This window comes from Lethenteron reissneri, chromosome 28 (genome assembly GCF_015708825.2).
Source record: "Lethenteron reissneri isolate LAM-NWPU_2019-01 chromosome 28, ASM1570882v1, whole genome shotgun sequence".
NCBI classification, from domain to species: Eukaryota; Metazoa; Chordata; class Hyperoartia; order Petromyzontiformes; family Petromyzontidae; genus Lethenteron; species Lethenteron reissneri.
The window spans coordinates 9,810,555-9,831,508 of record NC_083806.1 but is presented as its reverse complement, the minus strand read 5'-3'; the positions used below and the strand labels follow the sequence as shown (position 1 = coordinate 9,831,508).

The window sequence follows — 20,954 nt, the reverse complement described above, 5'->3', positions numbered from 1 at the left end:
TTAAATGTGACGTCACCTTGCGCCGTTCATCACGCACAAGCCTTCCCTCCCCTCCCATCACGATGCATCACAACATCTCGCAAAACCAACTTGTTGCGTGGCTTGAAACATCATTATTTCTCATTAAGCAAATTGGAAAGTGTTACAGAACCAATGCATATGCACGATATATATACGATTAAAAATGACGAATAAGTGTTTGATTCGGCTGTCTCAAAACACAGCTCAGCCTCCATTTAAGATTATTTAAAAGAAGCAGTTTTTGTATGACCATTGCACAATCGATCATGGCGGTGGATGGAGTGGGAAGGGCTGAGAATACGGAGACAGCAGGGACCAATAGCCAGGGCTATAAAGAAGATCCAGGATGGGACCCACGGCCAAAGCTGGGTTGCCAAAGCTGGGTTGCCGAGCCTGGCGCTCAGTGGCCGTGGGAACGCAGCACGGTCGCACGTGAGCCCATCTTTCGAAATCTATCGCTACATTTAAACGCGTGCAAACCCGTAGGCCCACAGTAGGGAGAAACTACCTCAAGAAGGCTCGAGAGGATGCCGTCACCAACAGCAAAGTCCGCACCATAGTGACCAGGCACCGGTTTTTAAAGGTGAGGTGGGGGGGTTGGGGGACATTAACATTTTTTTTATTTTGCCTGCAGAGGCAAAGCAAGAATCAATGCATACACCCAGAAATAGGCTATGGATTGGAAACACCGACGCAGAAAGTACACAAAAGCGCGAGAACACATGGCGTAGTACACGAAAGGAAATGAGCCAAAATTAAATCTGAAGCAAAAAAGGAAACGTGTGGATTGGAGAATAAAGAACCATCCATAATTTCTAAGTCGCTGCTGACATCTAGTCAAGATGTGTTTCATTCAACAGGGGGAATGTAAAACATTTAAATTCACACTTCTAAGTCAAAAAACCATGAGCCCCGACTCTTCACACTCAACTCCTTCCCCTGTCCACACGGCACGGCCTTGCCACGAATGCCACTGTACCATGAGGGGTGCACCGAATGACACGTTTTACTATTCGGTCAAAGAGAGAATACCTCGAGTAGGTATTCAGCTGAATTTTAACTTACCGTGGGGGCGTCAAAGGACGCCATGAAGGCCACACAATTGTACAACCCTGCAACCTTGCCCTCTCCCCTCACCCCCTGCCTTCCCCTCACCTCATCCCCTGGTCTCTCAGACTTTCCGCTTTTACCAAAACTAGTTTTGTATTTTATCAGCTAAGGCCCACCGAGCGATATGGCTATTTTTAAGAAGTGACCTGGCCATCACAAATGATAGCTCAACGAGGTGGATGAAAACGTGCAAAAATGTATGGTAACCAAATACTCTGGACGCATGTTCATTTTAAGTGCAGAGGAAAAAAACGGAGAACCCGGAGAAAAGTCCACGCGACTACAGGGAGAGAGACATGCACACTCCAAATATACAGCCGTCAGGTTCGGGATCGAACCCACGACCTCCTGCATAGCAGCCGAGGCAGTTAACATCTCGCCACCACGGCACCCCCGAACTAATCGCCCTCTCTCACATCGCATATCGTGACCTCAGTATAAGAGCTATGGACACTACTGCACGACTGGGTGTAGGTGCCACAACGTACGACGGAAAACTAGGTGCACGCGTGACCGCATACAACATGGTGTAAGGCATCAGTTTACGAATGGCACTCCAGTGTGCATGTCGCGTGTACGAGCGAGTATACAAACCACGGCGCATGGGTCATTGTTTGTGTGTGCACGGCACGTAAGCAGCACGGTGTAGGTGTCACAATGTACGACGCGACAGCAGCTGGTATACCGGATTCTCTTCTGCAGCTGCAGGCTGTCGTGGATGATCTTGCGAACGAACTCCAACTCGCCTCCCTCGGCCATGATCTCCGTGGCGCCGCCGGTGTTCACCGAGCTGGGTGGTGGCCGGTGAGAGTTGCGAGAGTTGATGCCCTGGGGTGGGTGGGTGAGTAGGCAGGGAGGGTAAGCAAAGTTCAAAGTTAATTTATTAGGTATAGCCCTGTGAGCCATTCGGCTCTTGAATCGGGTGCAACCGCAACAAACAAAAAAAACATGAACAAGAAAACATCTTAAAGTGACTATGTGCAAACAGAAAATCCAAGAAAAGACAGCAAAATATTGCAGAAAAATCACCGTACACCAACGCTGTGTGCAAATATCCCGGTCGGATGCAAGTCAAACAACAACAACAACCACAAGACAACTTAGATTAAGGCCATCAGTCTAACTCTGTACTACAAACAAACAAACATGGCCAAACCAAAAAACTTTTCGAAAATCACCAAAATAAAGCCATAAAAGCAATGAAACAGTGGTCATAGGAACTGTGACCGAATTTTCACAATAAACGACGTAAACAACATGTACTACCAAACTCTGCAGCCATAGCTGGCTGCATGAGTCATGAGACCAAGCAAGCCACCACGGTGGTGACATCTTAACTACCTCGCCTGGTATACAGGAGGTTGTGGGTTCGATTCCGACCCTGACGCCTAAATATTTAGAGTTTGCATGTTCCCCGAGGTTACGGGGATTTTTTTTACTAGATTCTCCAGTTTTTCCTTCCACATTTAGAAACATACATTTAAGAGTATTTGGCTGCTATACATTTCCACAGTATAAGCAACTTCGTTGAACTATCATTTGTGGCCAGGTGGCTTCCGAGAAAAGAGTTATATAGCTCAGTGGGCCTTGCCTGGTCGAAAAAAAATTGTTCAGTTTAAGCAATTCTCAAAAAAAAGATATACGGGCGAACACTGCTGACATCAAAACTCTTCACGAACAGGCTAAGGAACAAAGCCTTAACACACAGGCCTCAACCATGCCATCACATTCAGCGGCAAGCCAGTCTTCATTCTCACACCCGCATGGCATGAAAATGTTGTGATGAGATCGTGAAGTTGCATCGTTACGGCTCATTAAGTTCATGGCATCATGTGCGGTCCACTTGTGTAAAAATGCATTTGGCACCGAGCGCCTATTACATACTCACGTTAGTCATTGCTACAAAGTTAATTGTCTCGGCAGTACAACATTGAACATTGGGCATACGACAATTCACCTCTCCCGTAATTAGATGGAATTATCGCAATAGGTCATTCAAGAATGTGTTCCTTTTTAAATCCTTTATATTAAGTTCACTGGCTTGCGCGCTTACGACCGTGCAAATCTTTCGGTCGTTTTTAACCCACTTCCCGTGATCCAATCGAGCTAACATTTTGCACACAGACTCGTTGTGCGTGACAATTTATTTTTGTGAAATTTTTTTTCCAAAATTTTACACTTTTTAGGAAAAAAAAATAATTATATTTAATTACCAATTGCTTAATGGTGGCAGGCAATCATCTGACCCATAGGTGGCAGCCATCTCAAGCCAGAGGACGAGAGGACTCTAGCTGCCACGCATATAAAGGATTTATAGTGAAAAACTTTGTTTTTACGGGTAAATTTTTTTTCTGTCTCACTTGTACTCTCTCATTTGTATTGTTTGTATGGGATGCGTCCTGCCTTGTTTGCCGTCACATTCATTTAATCATCGGAAAGGCATAATTTTGCATAAATAATGCATGGATCTTCAAATTAATTACACAATTTAATGCGTGAATCACGAGCATGACTACTGATTTTTTATTAATTGATCAATTGCTTACGATGATGTAATATTCTACAAAATGATTTTAATGAAGAAAATATGATTAATGTAGACTTAATATTTTTACTTCCTGACTTGTAAATTTATGCCATTCCTTTGATGAAAATTTTAAGTTTAAGCAGTTTTCATCCAGCTTTTAAAGTTTTTCTTTTGTTTACATCATCTTAGTATGTTAACTTTGCCCTCAAGTTAAAACCTCCTCCTGAAGCCACCTGCCGACTTTCGAATTGTGTCCATCGCAAGCCGTGCACACAAAGGGAGCCATCACTGCACCACATGACACAGCCATCGATCCCCACTGGTTGATATTTTATTTGTTTTTATGTGAAAACGGTGGATGGGGGGAGGGGAAGAAAATCACAACCTAAAACTGACACACTGTGGAATTGTGGATAAAATGAAATGTTTTGGAGAAATGGAGAACAAACTCAAGATGGAGCACCAACTGAGAACACATACATCAAAGGCAAAGTGAAAAGATCGGTCATTGTCTTTGGTGGATGACAGCCGAGCGAGCGTAGACCGCATTTGCCGCCCGTCCATTTCGTGGCGAGTCGATGAGAATTACCCGTGTGACGTTTTCTTGCGGGTGCACAGACATTAAAAAATAGCCACTGGCGGACTTCACGCACAGACACCGGCACGCGCGCAAGCGGACATTCGTATGCCGTTACCAGGGTGGACATTTGCAAAGTTTGAAATTACCATCAACGATTAGATCATTTAAAAAATGTCTCTTTTAAGGACGGGCCGGGGGGGGGGACACATATAAAGAGGCAGTTATACTGGTCCAGTAGATTTGCCCAACATGAACGCAGGACAAACTTGATCTAGGTAGGCAAGTTGGCCCATTAAAATGAATTTGCAGCCTTTGCAAGGGAAATTTCAAATGCTAACACCGTTTAAGGATGCCGTTGGCACGCCAAGAAACTGTTATTCGATTGTATCCAGGAAGGTTAGGCTTAAATGGATGGGATACGCGGGCATAATAAAGGATGGCAGGTTACCAAGACAGACAGTGAAGTAGTAACCAGGGGTCAAGTGACCTAAAGCCAGATTGTGGGACACTAACATGCAGACCGTGGAGGTCAGGTGTCAACTTTGCGACAACTTTGGGATCTAACGGAAGTGACGGCTACAAAGTGATGTGTTGACATCAACAGCAATGGCTGCAGTGACCTCTTCACCTTGAACACTCTTTTGTCATCTACTGGTCTAGTTGTTTTTTTAGTAGTTTAGCTGTGGATATCAGCTTTAAAAATCGGGGCTGTAACAACATCAAACCATGTAATGGAGTCATTAAGCTCACTTGGCAAGCAAACGTCCACTTTACAAAGCCAATGCAATTCATGAAGCAGGAATTGGACACGCGGCTGGAGAATCCAAACCATTCTGTTGTGAAAATTGGTTCACAGAAATGCAAAAAAAAACTAGCTCTCCAAACACCTCGAATTACAACACAAACGATGCCGATCTTACATGGGCCTCCTGCTGGTTGGCAAAGAATGGCGGGTTGCACACGCAAAAGTCGTACGCCAACTCCGGATCTTCGTTTAGCGCCTCCACCAGCAGCGTCTTCTGCGGCACCTTCATGACTGCAACGGCACGAGGGTGCAAGGTTTTACGAAATGGGATTCGTTATGAGAGTCAATGTAAATGTCACGCTGATACGAGTGCATCCCGTTTCTTCACAGCGATCGTGCCTACCAGCAGTTCACAAACCGGGCTGCAATGCCTCGCACCTGTCTGTGCCAAGAACCCCTTAGCAGACACGCCGATGCAAATTTTGTGCAAGTCTGATGCACAGAGAATCCTCTACTTACGAATATTGTCACGCATCGCTGTGCCACTCATACCCGAACAGTCGAGCGAGCTATCGCCAGGGGTGTTGCCCATGGGGCAGTGAGGACAACCCCTTTGCCGTGTCGCGTTGGGAGCCAAGCGTGGCGAGAGGCGGGCAAGCGGATCTCCCGATATTGAGGGCTGCTTTTCGAGACCAGCGGAAACCTCGAGCGTGTAATGACCATCGTCTGGGAGAAGACTGCCTCCCGTCAAGAGTAACCGGCTGTGAAGGAGCGGATTAACTCCATTTGCTAAATGGAATGAAGGCTGCCTCTGTCACTGTTATCATGAAATGTGAGGTGTACCCCACCACCTGTTAACTGACTGCAGAGAGATATATTGAAGCAGCTCAATGGAAATAATCACTTGGTTTGAGTGGTTCATATTGCTTGTAAGTATAAGCTTGTTTGTAGATGAACAATACGCACATTACAATAACTGCATACATTCATTGTACTTAATTTTTTTAAGCACTTTTTTTTTCATCACAATGAGATGTTCTGGCCAACATAATGCATCAACAAACCTCTGTGGGGATGCCGTAACATCAAACCAACAGGGAAAAATCCGAGGAAGCAGAGACCTCCCCTGTTACGCCAGGCCTTGCTCGACCCTCCACGAACACGTCTGAGATACCAGAAACCAATCTGGGATCGCCATGTGAGACAACTGGATGAAGTGGGGTCAACTGAAGACCGCAGGAAAACAACTTTGGAGTTCTTCTGCCGAGGTTCCGAATAAAATCCTCATCGAGAGTCCCACCACTGCTCCGCACGGCTTTGTTCTGCCAAGAAAACTTTAGTGGCTCTTCCATCAACCGCTACAGAATGCTGACCGCTCACTGCTGCTGCTGCTGCGCATACCTCTGTCCACACATGGGACATTAGAAATGACACCCCCCCACCCGCCCCAGTGCAGGGACTGTGGCCACCCGAACTAAACAATGGACCACATCGCGAACAACTGCATTGTACTAAATTTCGATTTAAAGCTTTCGTGACTGCAGGGATTCATCTTCTTGGTTCTTTCGGTAAAGTCACGTAGAAGGGAAATAATAAAATAATAAAAATAAAACATAATTAAATAATTCTCACGATGCTACAACGCAAGCAGCCGTCCTCAGGTGAAGAACAGGTCTGCCGGGAAGACAGCGTCTGAAACATTCAGACTGAAACATTCAGACGCTGTCTTCCCGACAGACCTGTTCTTCACCTGAGGACGGCTGCTTGCGTTGTGCACGAAACGTCGTGAGAATTATTTTATTTCCCTTCTACGTGACTTTACTGAAAGAACCAAGAAGATGAACTGCATTGTCCGCCTGCTCTCCGACGAACTGGACAGCACGAGTCACGCTGCTCCCGAGGCGATCACATGCCTCGCAAACTTAAACGTGGATGTACAATTTACACGTACTTTCCATACGCTAGAATACGACCAGTGTTAAGATGGTGCTCGTGTCATAACGCCATGCTTAGCCATGAAGATCTTTGTGCTATAACACCACCGTTAGCACTAGGACAGACCTTGCCCAATTACAATGGCGCTCGTTAACGCCTGCGCCGAGGGCCGTGAGGGCACGGGGTGTGGACTGCGCATGCTCACCGCGCACGAGCCCCTGCAGAGCATTTCTCGCCACGTTCTGGGTGGCATAGGTGAAGCACACGTTGTCCACCTCGGTGGCCAGGAAGTGCCAACCGTTCATGGTGGCGCCAAGCAGTGGGTAGATGCACGAGGCGCCCGTGCCTGCCAAGGACAAATGCGAGTGCTCAGCAAGCTTCATTAATCATTAATAATAACATTTATTTAGGCAGGACAAACACTTGAGATTGGCATCTAAATCCAAAGGGGACCCTGGTAAGAGGGCCAATTGAAAAGAGGGCCCTGGTAAGAGGGCCATGATATACGAGGTCAATATAGAACAAATTACATCAGCAGATATATCCAGCAATGTAAAATATATTTCAATAGTTAAATACTTTTAACACAAATGTTGCGTAAAGTTATAAAAAATAAGTTAAATTGTGTGCATAGCAGGACTTTACCAAATGAGTCATGACCATGCATGTTGCATCCTTGTAATCATGATGTGTAAACATTGCTTAAAGAGATAAAAACGGAATCAAGTTCACTGCACAAGGCATTCTGCCAAATCATGAGCCACATACAACCTCATCATTTCGATATTACGTCCAAAAGCAACGGCATCTATTTTTTTGTACTTATAAGAGTGCTTGTAAAATAAACGGAGAGAAAATGCTCCGCCATCAATTTCACATTTTGTACTAATGTGCAGGCTGAGAAAAAATAACAATAATTAGGGCTGCATAGCATTACGGCAAATCAACAATAACATGTAAGCCTAACAAACAGTGGATATAGTAATTGCACAGCAACAATATTAAATAAAACAGGCTTAAAATTAAGGATACGTTTTTAAAGGTTGATGAATTATGCCATAACGCAGTAGTGAAAGTCTAGAGGATTTACACCATATATCTTACTTGCAATAGTCAAATTTAGCAAACTCGTTTTCATGGCCTCCGATGAGTCATTGCATTGCCAAAGATGTCGGCAGGCAAAATTCGATATAAGAAAAAAGCGTGATTGATTTATATGCCAAGGCAAACCACAGCACGTCTTCAATTTAACTTTTACTCAAGTCCACTATATGGCGCTCTTGAACAGTGCAGATGAACGTGTACCTCCACACATCTGAACATCAATGAAACATCAGACGTTTCTCAAGTATTCGCATTCGACTATCAATTCTATATTTGAAGATTTCGTGACTGCAAGGATTCATATTCTTAGGTTTTTCAGTAAAGTCACGTAGGTAAAAAATTTAAATTTAAATTAATGAAAGTAAAATAAAACTAAATAAAAAATCACGACGTTTCGGAAGCAACACAAGCCTCCGTCTTCAGGTGGAACCGTCACAGCCACGACAGCTGTATCAAGTAAATGAGAGATCACAAGAAATACCACCCCGTATATATAATGACTATCAAGATAACCGTGTAGTCACGGTTACAAGAAAACAGCTATCCCAGTTGGTGAAATTTTCAAGCAAAGTGTGACATGTGTGTCCAATATGGGGGAGGGAAGGCCACCAAGACAGGCATTGGAGCGCGGCATTTCAAGCTGACATCCAAGGGGAATATCTGAAACCAGATAACGCCAGATAATACTGTAAGTGGACTTTTTGAAGCGCTGCGTGTCAATTGGTACAAGAGCTGTGGGATTCTAGCATAGAGGAGAAAGTGATACCAATGCTGGACAAATCAGTCTCGACCTTAAAAACATTTTAATTGTGGAATCCAGGAAAAGTCAGTGACAAACCTCTTGTAGCCTGTTTTTTTTCACGTCTAATTCACAAGTCAGAAAATGTTGTGGAATCCAGGAAAAGTCAGTGACAAACCTCTTGTAGCCTGTTTTTTTTCACGTCTAATTCACAATTCAGAAAACTTTGGTTAGTTTGTCTGTAAGAAAGTCGCCGGGCAACTATGGAGAGAAAAACGAATGCTTCCACACACACACAGACTCAATAGAGAGTGTGCAGAAACAACTGAGCTTACCGATGTCAATGCCATGCACGGTTTTCTCGGGGTCTCTGCCCGAGCTGCTGCCCAGCAGATCCTCCACCCAGTGGATATAGTTGAGGCGGAGAGGCAGCGTTGGGATGAGGCGCTCCAGAGGGATTTCGATGCTCAGTCCAAAATCCTCCTGCAGGAGGGCGCAGGTAAGTGCACGCACAGCTTCCGGCTCCTTGAAGTTCAGCCTGCGAAGGTAAACGATGGGGGAGGAGTACAAAAATACAAGACATGCTGTTTAAACCTGCAGTGTGTTATGGGCAACGTGCTGTTAACGCTTTCCCGTCCAAGACATCTGCAAGTTGCAGGGTGGGTCTCGTTCACCGCTGTAACGACACGACCGCACTCTATGATAGCTGGCACCAAACTGTGCCATGTGTCCTTCCCCATGGCCTTTTTGCTTCAAATTACATTCAGAATCGATTTGAATCCGTTCGGAATGTGTATTCCGTTCCAATGACGTAAACGTATGGAATCGGAATGGAATCGGAAGAAAAGCTGACGACGTACGCGTACGTCGTCGTCGGAACAGGGAAGGGTTAATGAGCACCTACAAGGGCTCTGTGCACAACGTGTGGTGTGGCCAGCACCACCACACGTGGCAATCTTTGTCTCACTAGGGCTGTTGTGTGCACAACGCACTAGGGTACCATTTAAGCCTCGGTTGACCTTGGCGACGCCCCCGATTAGACTTGGGTAGCGATTGCCACTTATTTTATTCATGAGCAACAATTGAACCCAGGCGACCGCATTGGTAGCAGTGCACCAACCACTGTGCCAAACAACCCCGAGCTCGCAAGTCTGCGCCGGCTTCTCGCGAACCAAATAAGTGGTCTCCAAATATATTGTGTGGTACAACTTCTCTCATCCGCACTTCCGATTAGCACGGTTGGCTGCGTACGGTGTGAAAGGAGCTCAATGTACAGACAACCCCTGCAGAAACTACATTTATATACACACACACACAGAAAAACACCCTCACGCGTACAGTGAGAAAACCTTATAGTTACCGTGATATACATTTTTCATGACGAAACGATATTCGATGTCATGATACAACAATGATCAGTTTCCTATGAAATTGTATTTGTAATTCAAATGTTCATTGAATTGTTTTTGTGGTTTGCTGCGCTCACACTAAGTGTAAATAAAGTTATACCAACTGCAGTTCACTCAACCCAAGTCTGCCCCCGAGTATTATAATCAGTACATTTAATTGTTATCATGCATAGTTGATTGCACTAAAAGTGATTAAAATTCGAATCAACCAAAATACCTGTCATACAATTGTCAAGCCATTAATTGTTCAGAAAAACAATCTCCAAGGACTAATTGCATGATTAATAGGAATTGATTTACAATAATTGAATTTGTCATTTCAAATATGTTGAGTTAAAACATTTGATAAAATACTGCGATGATGATGATGAAATAACAATATTCAGTAAAATCGATTTTAAACGGTCGTGGATTGTACATCGTACAACACATCTTAGTATCACCATATCGTAGTAACCTAGGAATGAAGTACCTGTACAGGGGATAAAGACGTGCCAAATTAAACCACTGGCAAAGTACAAGATGCAACCAACACTGGATGTGCCTCTGAGCAACCACTCACTGCATGGAATTAATAATAATCCTGTAAATGGAAAAAATAAAGTGATCGCAATCAAAGCATTTAATTGAAGCTATTTTTACTCACATTAGTGTTCCTTATTTGAACCTCATGGTGGGACCACGGGATCCCGCTTAAGCAGAAGGCAAAATCGTAATTAATTAGTTTATTTTTGGCGACTCCGTCCCACCGCGCACATAAACGCTGCGACCCACCTGGCGCGGATCATTCTGTTATGTCGTCCAAGCGCAGCAAGGACAAATGCGCAGAAGAAACAAAACTTTGAAACTTTGATTAGCGCATCGTTTAAAGCTCGTCGAGAGGAATAGATTGCCGTGTCGTTCGCCTTCAACAGACATAAAATGACGTCGCAACGCAGTTTATGCGAGAGCCGAGGGCTTTTGGGACCCCGGGGTCCCGCCATAAGGTTCATTTGACCGCATTTAAAAACGTGACAATCCATTGTGAATTGGTCTCTTTTGCAAGGATGATCTCAGAAATATCATTATGCAGGAGCGGTAACAACTTAGTAAAAGTTGGTTAGAGGCAATGTGAGGGCATATTGAGATCAACGAGTCTTCGTCTGATTAAATGATGGATATTGTGAGTAATTATATGTCAATTAACGCTCACGTCAATTTGCATTAACAAAAAAACAGTGGGGGACTTGTGGGCCTGTCGTCTCCAGCGTGCTGCCCATTGTTTATCGCTCTACGACACCGAGATCAAACACTCGGCAGTGTAACCCGCCAGACATGACACGACCTCCGAACGTGGCGTTTCGTGTCTAATAACATTTGCTCACTTGTGATAAAACATTGATGTTGTGCATCGATTTTGAGTTCTCTACTTCTTCCCCGTGGCATTATTTCTGTTACAAACCTGATTGGATGCTTCAAAGGCAGTACATTAGAGCTGTGATATGACAAAAAAACAGGCCAAAATTATGAATAATAAAACACCCTTCTTAAATGTAAACAATAACTTGGAAAGTGCACACAGCACAAAAGTGTTTACAATGAGCTGTGGAACAATCCCAGAATTGTACGACAATATTAAGTGTCTTGCAAGGACACCGGTACTACACGCCCCACTGTGTTTAAGATTGCCACTCCGCGTAAAAAAAAGAGTTTCATCATTTTATCTCAGCACGGGACCCTTTCGGTTTGGCTTGCACATATAAAATCAGTACGGTCCCAATGAATGCCAAAATACCCTGATAAAACTGACAGCCAGGAATGAATACCAATGCCATGCTACTTTGAGAACACCGATTACACGCAGGCAAGGCACAATCAAGCCCCAACTCGATTAGCCAAATGAGACGACTCAGATTACTCGGAGAGTCTACATCAGAAGGTGGCAGATAAATTGAATGTGAGCTGCGTGGAAGATGTAAAATTATTTCATTACAAAGGCTGCATCAGCCACACCTGGCATACACCATTCATGGTACCCGGGAGGCTCATTTCTATCATCCTTGTGAGGTTAAAGGTGCCCTTGGTGATGGGAGCTGATTGCCAATGGAATGAAACCGCCACCAAGCATTTCCTTTACAATACCAGTTGGAGAGACCGTAATAGCTGTCTTGCAGTCCTGATTAACCTTATAAAAGTACAAGTCACTGAACAATTAAGTCTATAAATTCGACTATATTTCCATGAAATGAAACTGACATGAAGAGATAGGACATTCTCTGTGGTGCGGCATCCGGCTATCTGCGAATGTAAGCGCATGCGACTGGTTCCACCGATGAAAAGAAATGTAATAACGGGTGCAACTGGGGTTGTTAAAGGTGTTTTTTCATTACTGGTAATCGCATAAAATAGGCAAAAACCGACTTGAAGCACATTCAGATGTCGCACAGTAAACGTAACATAATTTTTTAAAACTGAAAAACGAAGGGTGCTGCGGTGGTGTAATGGTTCGCACACTTGGACCCGCAATTCAGAGGTTGGCAAGTCTGATTTGATCTCCCTGGTGTTGAACCAATGAGGACAATTTTCTTAAATCTCACCCCAGCTCTATCCACTCCGCAGTATACGTGGGTAAGCCACAGATAGTCAATCGGGTAGTTCAAGTGTGGTGGGGTAACATGTGGGTACACCCACCACCTTCTACGGTGCCTGGGAAACGTGAAAGAATAGACCAATTACCTGCTAGACTTCCCTATACTCATGGAAGCCCTTCCGCCAGTAGTGATGTGAACAATAAATTGCATTTTTCATATTCTTAGGTTTTTTCGGTAAAGTCACGTAGGTTACATTTTTTTTATTTAAATTAATAAAAGTTAAATAAAAATCAAATACAGCTATCGTGCTGTGACGGTTCCACCTGAAGAAGGAAGCTTGTGTTGCCTCCGAAACGTCGTGATTTTTATTTTATTTTTATTTTACATTCATTAATTTTAATTTTTTACCTACGTGACTTTACCGAAAAACCTAAGAATATGAATCCTTGCAGTCACGAAAGCTTCAAATCTAGAATAAATTGCATGGCTGCACCTTGACCTTTTAATGAAGAAACAAGTGCATATGTACCATGCGATGACTTCGGCCTGCCGCTGGTACTTTATTACGGCTGCCACCGATTAATCACTCTCTCACAGGTCAAGCAGTTTGAACACTTCCCTACGGAATAAATTGCCGATTCCTGACCATCATAATCGGTAATCGAGTCTGAAAACGATTTCTGGCGACCTAATTATCGTTTTAACACCTGTAGTTGCAATGTGCAGTTTAATGGATCAATTAAACATCAGAATGCACCTCGTTTTCTCATATTCATGGCACACTGGACAATTTCTGCAAACAAATAGCAACAAGGCTGTACTTAACTGGCTATTAAAGACCCTGTAACATCACACACACGTATAGACCAATTTGTGGCTGTCAAATTCCAAGTTCCACATTTTTTAAACGACACGCAACTCAAACACCTCGAATCCTTGTCTCCTGGTTAATTAAAGAACAAATAATGCCATTTATAATCAAGTAAATTGCCACTTAGATGATCCCCTTTTTTTAACAAGAGATGGACGTTGAAAATGCAAAGTGTTAATGAGCTACACTAGAGGCAACAACATTCATTACAAATATGCCGTCGCTACAATTGGCTCGCATTCAACAGCTCTATCTGTGGCTTAGACAAAAAAATTATCCTCCGTGGAAACATTAAAAACATTTGATATACAGCTCCAACCTGTATTTCCAGGAACATGCATTCCCTGTATGTTGCGTTAATGGATGCTGGGAAGGCATATAAATTAGTGCAATTGCGAAGTCATTACTTAAGTATTATATTTGAAGTTTTCGTGACTGCAAGGATCCATATTCTTTTGTTCTTTCGGTAAAGTCACGCAGGTAAAAAAATATAATAATTAAAATAAATAATAATAAATTACATCACGACGTTTCGATTGCAACACAAGCAATCATCAAGTGTGGCAACCACAGCAAGAATTTTTTTTACTGAAGTGGAAGAGAAAAAAAAAATTATTACTGTGGTTGTCACACCTGACGATGATTGCTTGTGTTGCAATCGAAACGTCGTGATTTAATTTCTTTATTTAAAACATTTTTTTTTTCACTTACGTGTACGTGACTTTACCCAAAGAACCAAAGAAAATATGCACTACTTAAGAAATCGGGGAAGCATACTTTGCACAATGAATTATAAACCCAAGGGTCTCGTCCCTCATCATAGGTTTACTGTGACCATCCGAGTGCTGGAATGAGGAACCGACAATTGGCCGACGATGTGTAACATTGTAAATGTTTAAGACGCGGACTTCGAATGGGCAAACAAAAAAAGCTTAGCTCTGTTGTCCAAATGGCATAAAGTAACAACTGCGACAACAAGAAAAACACAAGAAATGTTCAACGAAAAGTGAAGGCTGTGATAACGGAGCATCATTACCGCACACGGCCAGAGAGGTCTGTCTGCACGTGCTTCTTGAATTCGGGGTTTCTGCTGGCCAGCAATGCGAAGTCAGGCGGTCTGTCCTTGTAGCGGTTGCGGGGGTGCATATCCCTGTTGAGCGCCATTGCTGAAGCCTGGAGACAGGAAACAAGGTCACCTTTAAATCGCAAGGAAATATGAAGCCACGTTTAACACTCAACGCCTTACATGTCCCCCCCCTCCCCCAACCCTTGCTCAACAAAAGGCATTCAAAAGGTGGTAATGTGACCAGAGGGTTTTTTTTATCCAGACACAAAGAAACTACATGCATTACATTAAGGGGCTGGTGGGGGAGAGCAGGCAATGTTTTTCGGACACTTTATTTATTTATTTAACATGACCGTGGCTGTGGGCTATTGTTGTTTCTGTATGCAATCCACTATAAAGGAAGCTCAAATACATGAAACGGCAGGGGGGGGGGGGGAGATTAACGTGATGTATCAAATTTGTACACCTTTTAGTTTTATTGTGCATACTTTTAAGTGGTTACGGGAAAAAAAACCTTGACAAAGTGGAATAATCTCACACTGAAGTAGCCTGTAAACGCCACTCAATTCTGCCACTGAGGCTGTGTTTGGTCAGAGCTTTTAAGGCTGCTGAAGGCTTTTCAGTAGAGCCAGCACCATGCTGGCTGTACCCGGTTCGGTATACAGTATTGTAGTTTTCAAAAGGTCGCCATAGCATTCCATGACAAAGGAGACCAAAGAAAATGAAATGCTGTATAACCGACACCCCATACCAAAGGGGGTTGCTGTTTCTCAGCATTGCACAGAAAGACGCTCACAATGGTAGTGAACTCTCGTGGCAAACTTGTACGATGCATGCGTTGGTGCAACAAAAACTGCATAGGTTAAAAGTACAGTTAAGTCCTCGTTTAACGCGGTTGATGCGTTCCTCAAAAGTGCAGCGTTAAGCGAAAAACGCGTTGAGCGAAAACAATCTCCCCATAATCAATGTAACGATGACGTTTGGCGAGATACGATGATCGCACACGAACCCACAATTACACATTTCTGGCCAACACAGATGCCGCCCCCGACCACCTCCCGGCTCGCCATCATACAAAAGCTTTAGTAATCAGCAATGAGGGAATCTTAAAAATGCATAAGTTGGGGAAATAGCAAAGACAAATGCATATGTTACGTTGAATGCTGCCCACACTGATTGAAATGGTGAGGTCTGACCAAGAAAATGTGAAAAGTGGAAGAGGTTTCAGAGTCAGACTATCTTTAAACGAAGAGCTCCCGAAACAGATTTCAGGAGCGCAAGCGAAGACCGTGGCACATTAACTTCAGGAATTCACATTTAACTTGAACCAAGTATGTACAGATGATCATCGATTATCCGGCACCGCGCAATTATCTGGCTGCTTCCAACATTTATCTGGCGGTCCCGGGCCGATCCGGCGAAACTGGCAAAATCGCTCCAAATGTTGTACCCAGTACGGCTATCGGCACGGTGTGCGTGACAAAAAAGTAGCTACGCTTGATTTCAGTGTCAAATATTACAGACAGTACATTATTCACGACATACAACTTAAACAATTAAAACACTGCACGTATATACATCACCCATGCAGAGTCTTAGAGATTGAAGTGGTGAGTATGGTGGAGTAAAAACAGTAACTTTTTACAGGAGGATATTTGTCCATTTGTTTGTTTATTTGTGCCAATATCATGTGGTAAACTAATTTTAAACAACAAAAATGTCATGGCAAGAATGTGAAAAAAATAAGCAATTTTAAATAATAATGTAGTGATTATCCAACGTATTTGGAAATCCCGCGCCCCCTCTCGCCCTTAAGTCGCCGGATAATCGATAATCTACTACACTGTATAAAATCGATGATCTACACGAACTGTATATAATCGATTATCTCCTGTACTGTATAATAGTGCTAGACAGACATGGTAACTCGAACGGTCCTCTGCTTTTGATACACTGGGGGCTTAAGGGATATTTTCATCTTGGCACTCAACCAACGTCGCCAAGTGCCTGGGTGAGGGCCTAATTTAAGATCAAATACACAATAAAAAAAATCCAACTACGAATGAAATAGCGTTACTCCAACGAGGTTGAGAAAATGTTCCAACACTTAAAGACTCCGAGCCCCTCGTTGTCCGTCGCGGAAACCCAAAACAGTAACTCCTTTTGTAATAATCTTGATTTGAAGCTTTCGTGACTGCAGGAATCCATACTCTTTGGTTCTTTCGGTAAAGTCACGTAGGTATAGAAATGCTCTCTGATAGTGGCATTGCCTTTGTGCTGTTCACTGTTGGCGTTCTTCTCTGGCCTGACGCTGGTACTGAGACGAGGCCCCAAAGAAGGCCAATCGGTTTCAAAGGCAATGCCCATATTTTATTATTAGAGCGATGTTTGTTTGCATGTTCAACACAAGTACTGTCTGTGGTCAATGCAGACTTGATTCCTTGCAAAAGGTTTATATTCGGTGTTTCAACATCTTAACACCGAATTCATTGCCAGAAGGGGGTAAACCCCATTCTTTTTTTTCATACTTTGTACTGGCTTGTTGTACAGTATTTAAACCCGGGTTGTAACAATGCGTCCAGTTGTATAGCGTGGCGGGTTCCAAAGTCACAACTTAATAAGTAATATTTAAAAATACTTTTTTTAAACGCGCTTTTATGAAATGTACTAGTAATGGCAGAACTTCACGACTCCAGGAAGTGGCCCCGAAGCTTGCCATAACGTACGGGACCATGGTGATTTACAGCCAACGTCAGTTTACCGTGGACAATTAGACCCAAGCCGAAACATAACATATAAAAAATAACGTTTTAAAATGTTTCTTCTTGGTTCTTTCGGTAAAGTCACGTAGAAGGGAAATAATAAAAAATAATACAAATAAAACATAATAAAATAATTCTCACGACGTTTCGGCCACAACGCACCAAGAAGATGAATCCCTGCAGTCACGAAAGCTTTAAATCGAAATGTTTCTTATTTTTTGATAGAATATAGTACAGTATTGTCATCAGTATGACATAAGCATACCAAGTTTTCAGTCAAACCACATTGGGAAGTGGCTTAAAATTGAGTAACAAGATTTGAGGATACAACAACAACAGAGTCAGTTAATAAAAAGCGTGGAATAAAAAAGAAAAGATTGCCACTGTACCCATGCAACCCAAACTGCGGCCCGCACGGCAGCGAAACCCCCTCTAGTCTGCCCCTTCCTCAACAGAGCAATGGCAAAAAAGACAAAAACTCCGTGCACTCTCTCGTTGTGGCGAGCCAGAGACTGCGAGCATCGGCAAGCTCGCCTCGTGATCACAATGCTCCCGTCCCACGCAACAACAACAGAGAGACAGAGAGACACACACAGAGGGGAAGAAGCCACATGAATGCGAGGCAGACGAGAAACTTCGAGCCCTCAATCCTTTTTCTGCCTCCGTCTTTTAACGGCACGGGCTCACGGCTCCTTCACTCCACCACCAACCAGAGGTCGCAAACGGGATTTGATTCCTTACCCCAGGCATGTCCAAAGTCCGGCCCGCGGGCCAATCACGGCTCGCGGGCAGATTTCATACGGTCCGCAGCTTCGGTCTTATAACGTGTTAGTTATGGCTCGCCAGCTCTGTCAGAATAAATGCATCATAAAACTCATGGAAATTTAAGGTATTCTATACAGTTTGTTCAATGTTATCTGACTGAATGAAAGGCAGAATTGCGTTTTTAGAGTTGTTCCCGTCTGCCTGAGTGGCTTATATTTGGTTACATTGTCATTTTAAAAATAAAGGTAATTGTGACAATGCATTTTCCTTATAACAGTGTGTATTTCCACGTAACTGTTGTGGTTAAAACAATGTCAAAAGGAACTATTGGCCCCCAGGCATCTTCACTTTATCAAATGTGGCCCTCTTTGCAAAAAGTTTGGACACCCCTGCCTTACCCGTACCCGGCCGCACCAGGGTCGCAAACGGGTACCCGTACCCGTACCCGGCCGGGTATGGGTACCCGTACCCTACCCGAAATGAGTGACAAACGGTTACTCACCGGTGACTCACGGCCTACCCATACCTGTACCCGGCCGCACCAGGGTCGCAAACGGCTACCCGTACCCGGCCGGGTACGGGTAGCCGGGTATCGGGTAGGGTACGGGTATCGGGTACCCGGTTGCGACCTCTGCCACCAACCCTTGTTCGCTCCTCGCTCGCCATCGCTCCCGACAGCAGCGAGACGGCAGGCAGGACGATAGGAAAAGTGTTAGTTTTCAGTTTCATTGATTTGGTAGAGCCCTGTGAGCCATTCGGCTCTTGAATCTGGTGCAACTGCAACAAACAAAAAAACATGAACAAGAAAACATCTTCAAGTGACTATGCGCAAACAGAAAAATCCAGGAAAAAACTGCAAAGTCTTCCAGAAAAAAGCACCGTGCACCAACGCTCTGTGCAAAAATCCCAGTGGGATGCAAGTCAAACAACAACAACAACCACCACAAGACAACTTAGATTAAAGCCATCAGTCTAACTCCGTAGTACAACAAACAAACATGGCCAAACCAAAAAAACTTTTCGAAATCACCAAAATAAAGCCATAAGCAATGTAACAGTGATCATAGGAACTGTGGCCAGAGAGTTGAGAGCACGTCAAATAGTGACACCCGTGACGATTTACACCGCCAGCACGAACAACAACAACAACCACAGAAACAAACGAAGTAACAACAACGAGACAGACCGGCGAGGCGGACAGGCAGATAGGCGGTCGTCAGGGCCACAGGCCTCAGGGCCGCGTCCCTCCATACAAGAGGGGATGGGTCCCAGCAACCACAACTAGCAGAGACATCTATTCTCACGAATTCCGTTGAAGCAACAACAACAACCACCACCCAACTTATCAAGCGCCGCCGGAAAGGATGTCAAAACATCAAACACTGAGCCCAGCGTGCGGGCTTATACCCCCCCCCTTTATACACCCCCCACTATTAAACACCCCCCCCACCATTAAACACCCCCCCACCCCCACTATTAAACACCCCCCCACCCCCACTATTAAACACCCCCCCACCCCCACTATTAAACACCCCCCTCACTCCCTCACTATTAAACACCCCTCCCACCCCACTATTAAACACCCCCCCACCCCCACTATTAAACACCCCCCCACCCCACTATTAAACACCCCCCCACCCCCACTATTAAACACCCCCCCACCCCCACTATTAAACACCCCCCCCACCCCCACTATTAAACACCCCCCCACCCCCACTATTAAACACCCCCCCCACCCCCACTATTAAACACCCCCCCACCCCCACTATTAAACACCCCCCACCCCCACTATTAAACACCCCCCACCCCCACTATTAAACACCCCCCACCCCCACTATTAAACACCCCCCACCCCCACTATTAAACACCCCCCACCCCCACTATTAAACACCCCCCACCCCCCACTATTAAACACCCCCCACCCCCACTATTAAACAACCCCCCCACCCCCACTATTAAACACCCCCCCAACCCCCACTATTAAACACCCCCCCCCCCACTATTAAACACCCCCCCCACCCCCACTATTAAACACCCCCCCACCCCCACTATTAAACACCCCCCACCCCCACTATTAAACACCCCCCACCCCCACTATTAAACACCCACCCCACTATTAACACCCCCCCACCCCCACTATTAAACACCCCCCACCCCCACTATTAAAACACCCCCCCACCCCCACTATTAACACCCCCCCACCCCCACTATTAAACACCCCCCCACCCCCACTATTAAACACCCCCCCCCACCCCACTATTAAACACCCCCACCCCCACTATTAAACACCCCCCACCCCCACTATTAAACACCCCCCACCCCCACTATTAAACACCACCCCCACCCCCACTATTAAACACCCCCACCCCCACTATTAAACACCCCCCCTACCCCCACTATTAAACACCCCCCACCCCCACTATTAAACACCCCCCACCCCCACTATTAAACACCCCCCACCCCCACTATTAAACACCCCCCACCCCCACTATTAAACCCCCACCCCCCACTATTAAACACCCCCCACCCCCACTATTAAACACCCCCCCACCCCCACTATTAAACACCCCCCCACCCCACTATTAAACACCCCCCCACCCCCACTATTAAACACCCCCCCACCCCCCCACCCATATTAAACACACCCCCACCCCCACTATTAAACACCCCCCACCCCCACTATTAAACACCCCCCACCCCACTATTAAACACCCCCCACCCCCACTATTAAACACCCCCCCCAACACCCC

The 20,954-nt window shown here is 44.7% G+C and overlaps 1 protein-coding gene across 1 annotated transcript in view; it reads right to left on the bottom strand.

Moving 5' to 3' along the window:
* The window catches only part of METTL16 (methyltransferase 16, RNA N6-adenosine), a 54,188-nt gene that overhangs the window by 29,375 nt on the left and 3,859 nt on the right, over window positions 1–20,954 (bottom strand). The window contains 5 exon segments of the mRNA XM_061562079.1: window positions 1,817–1,959; window positions 5,159–5,274; window positions 7,124–7,264; window positions 9,097–9,299; window positions 14,648–14,784. Coding sequence (XP_061418063.1) covers window positions 1,817–1,959; window positions 5,159–5,274; window positions 7,124–7,264; window positions 9,097–9,299; window positions 14,648–14,775 — 731 coding nt within the window. The 5' untranslated portion in view covers window positions 14,776–14,784.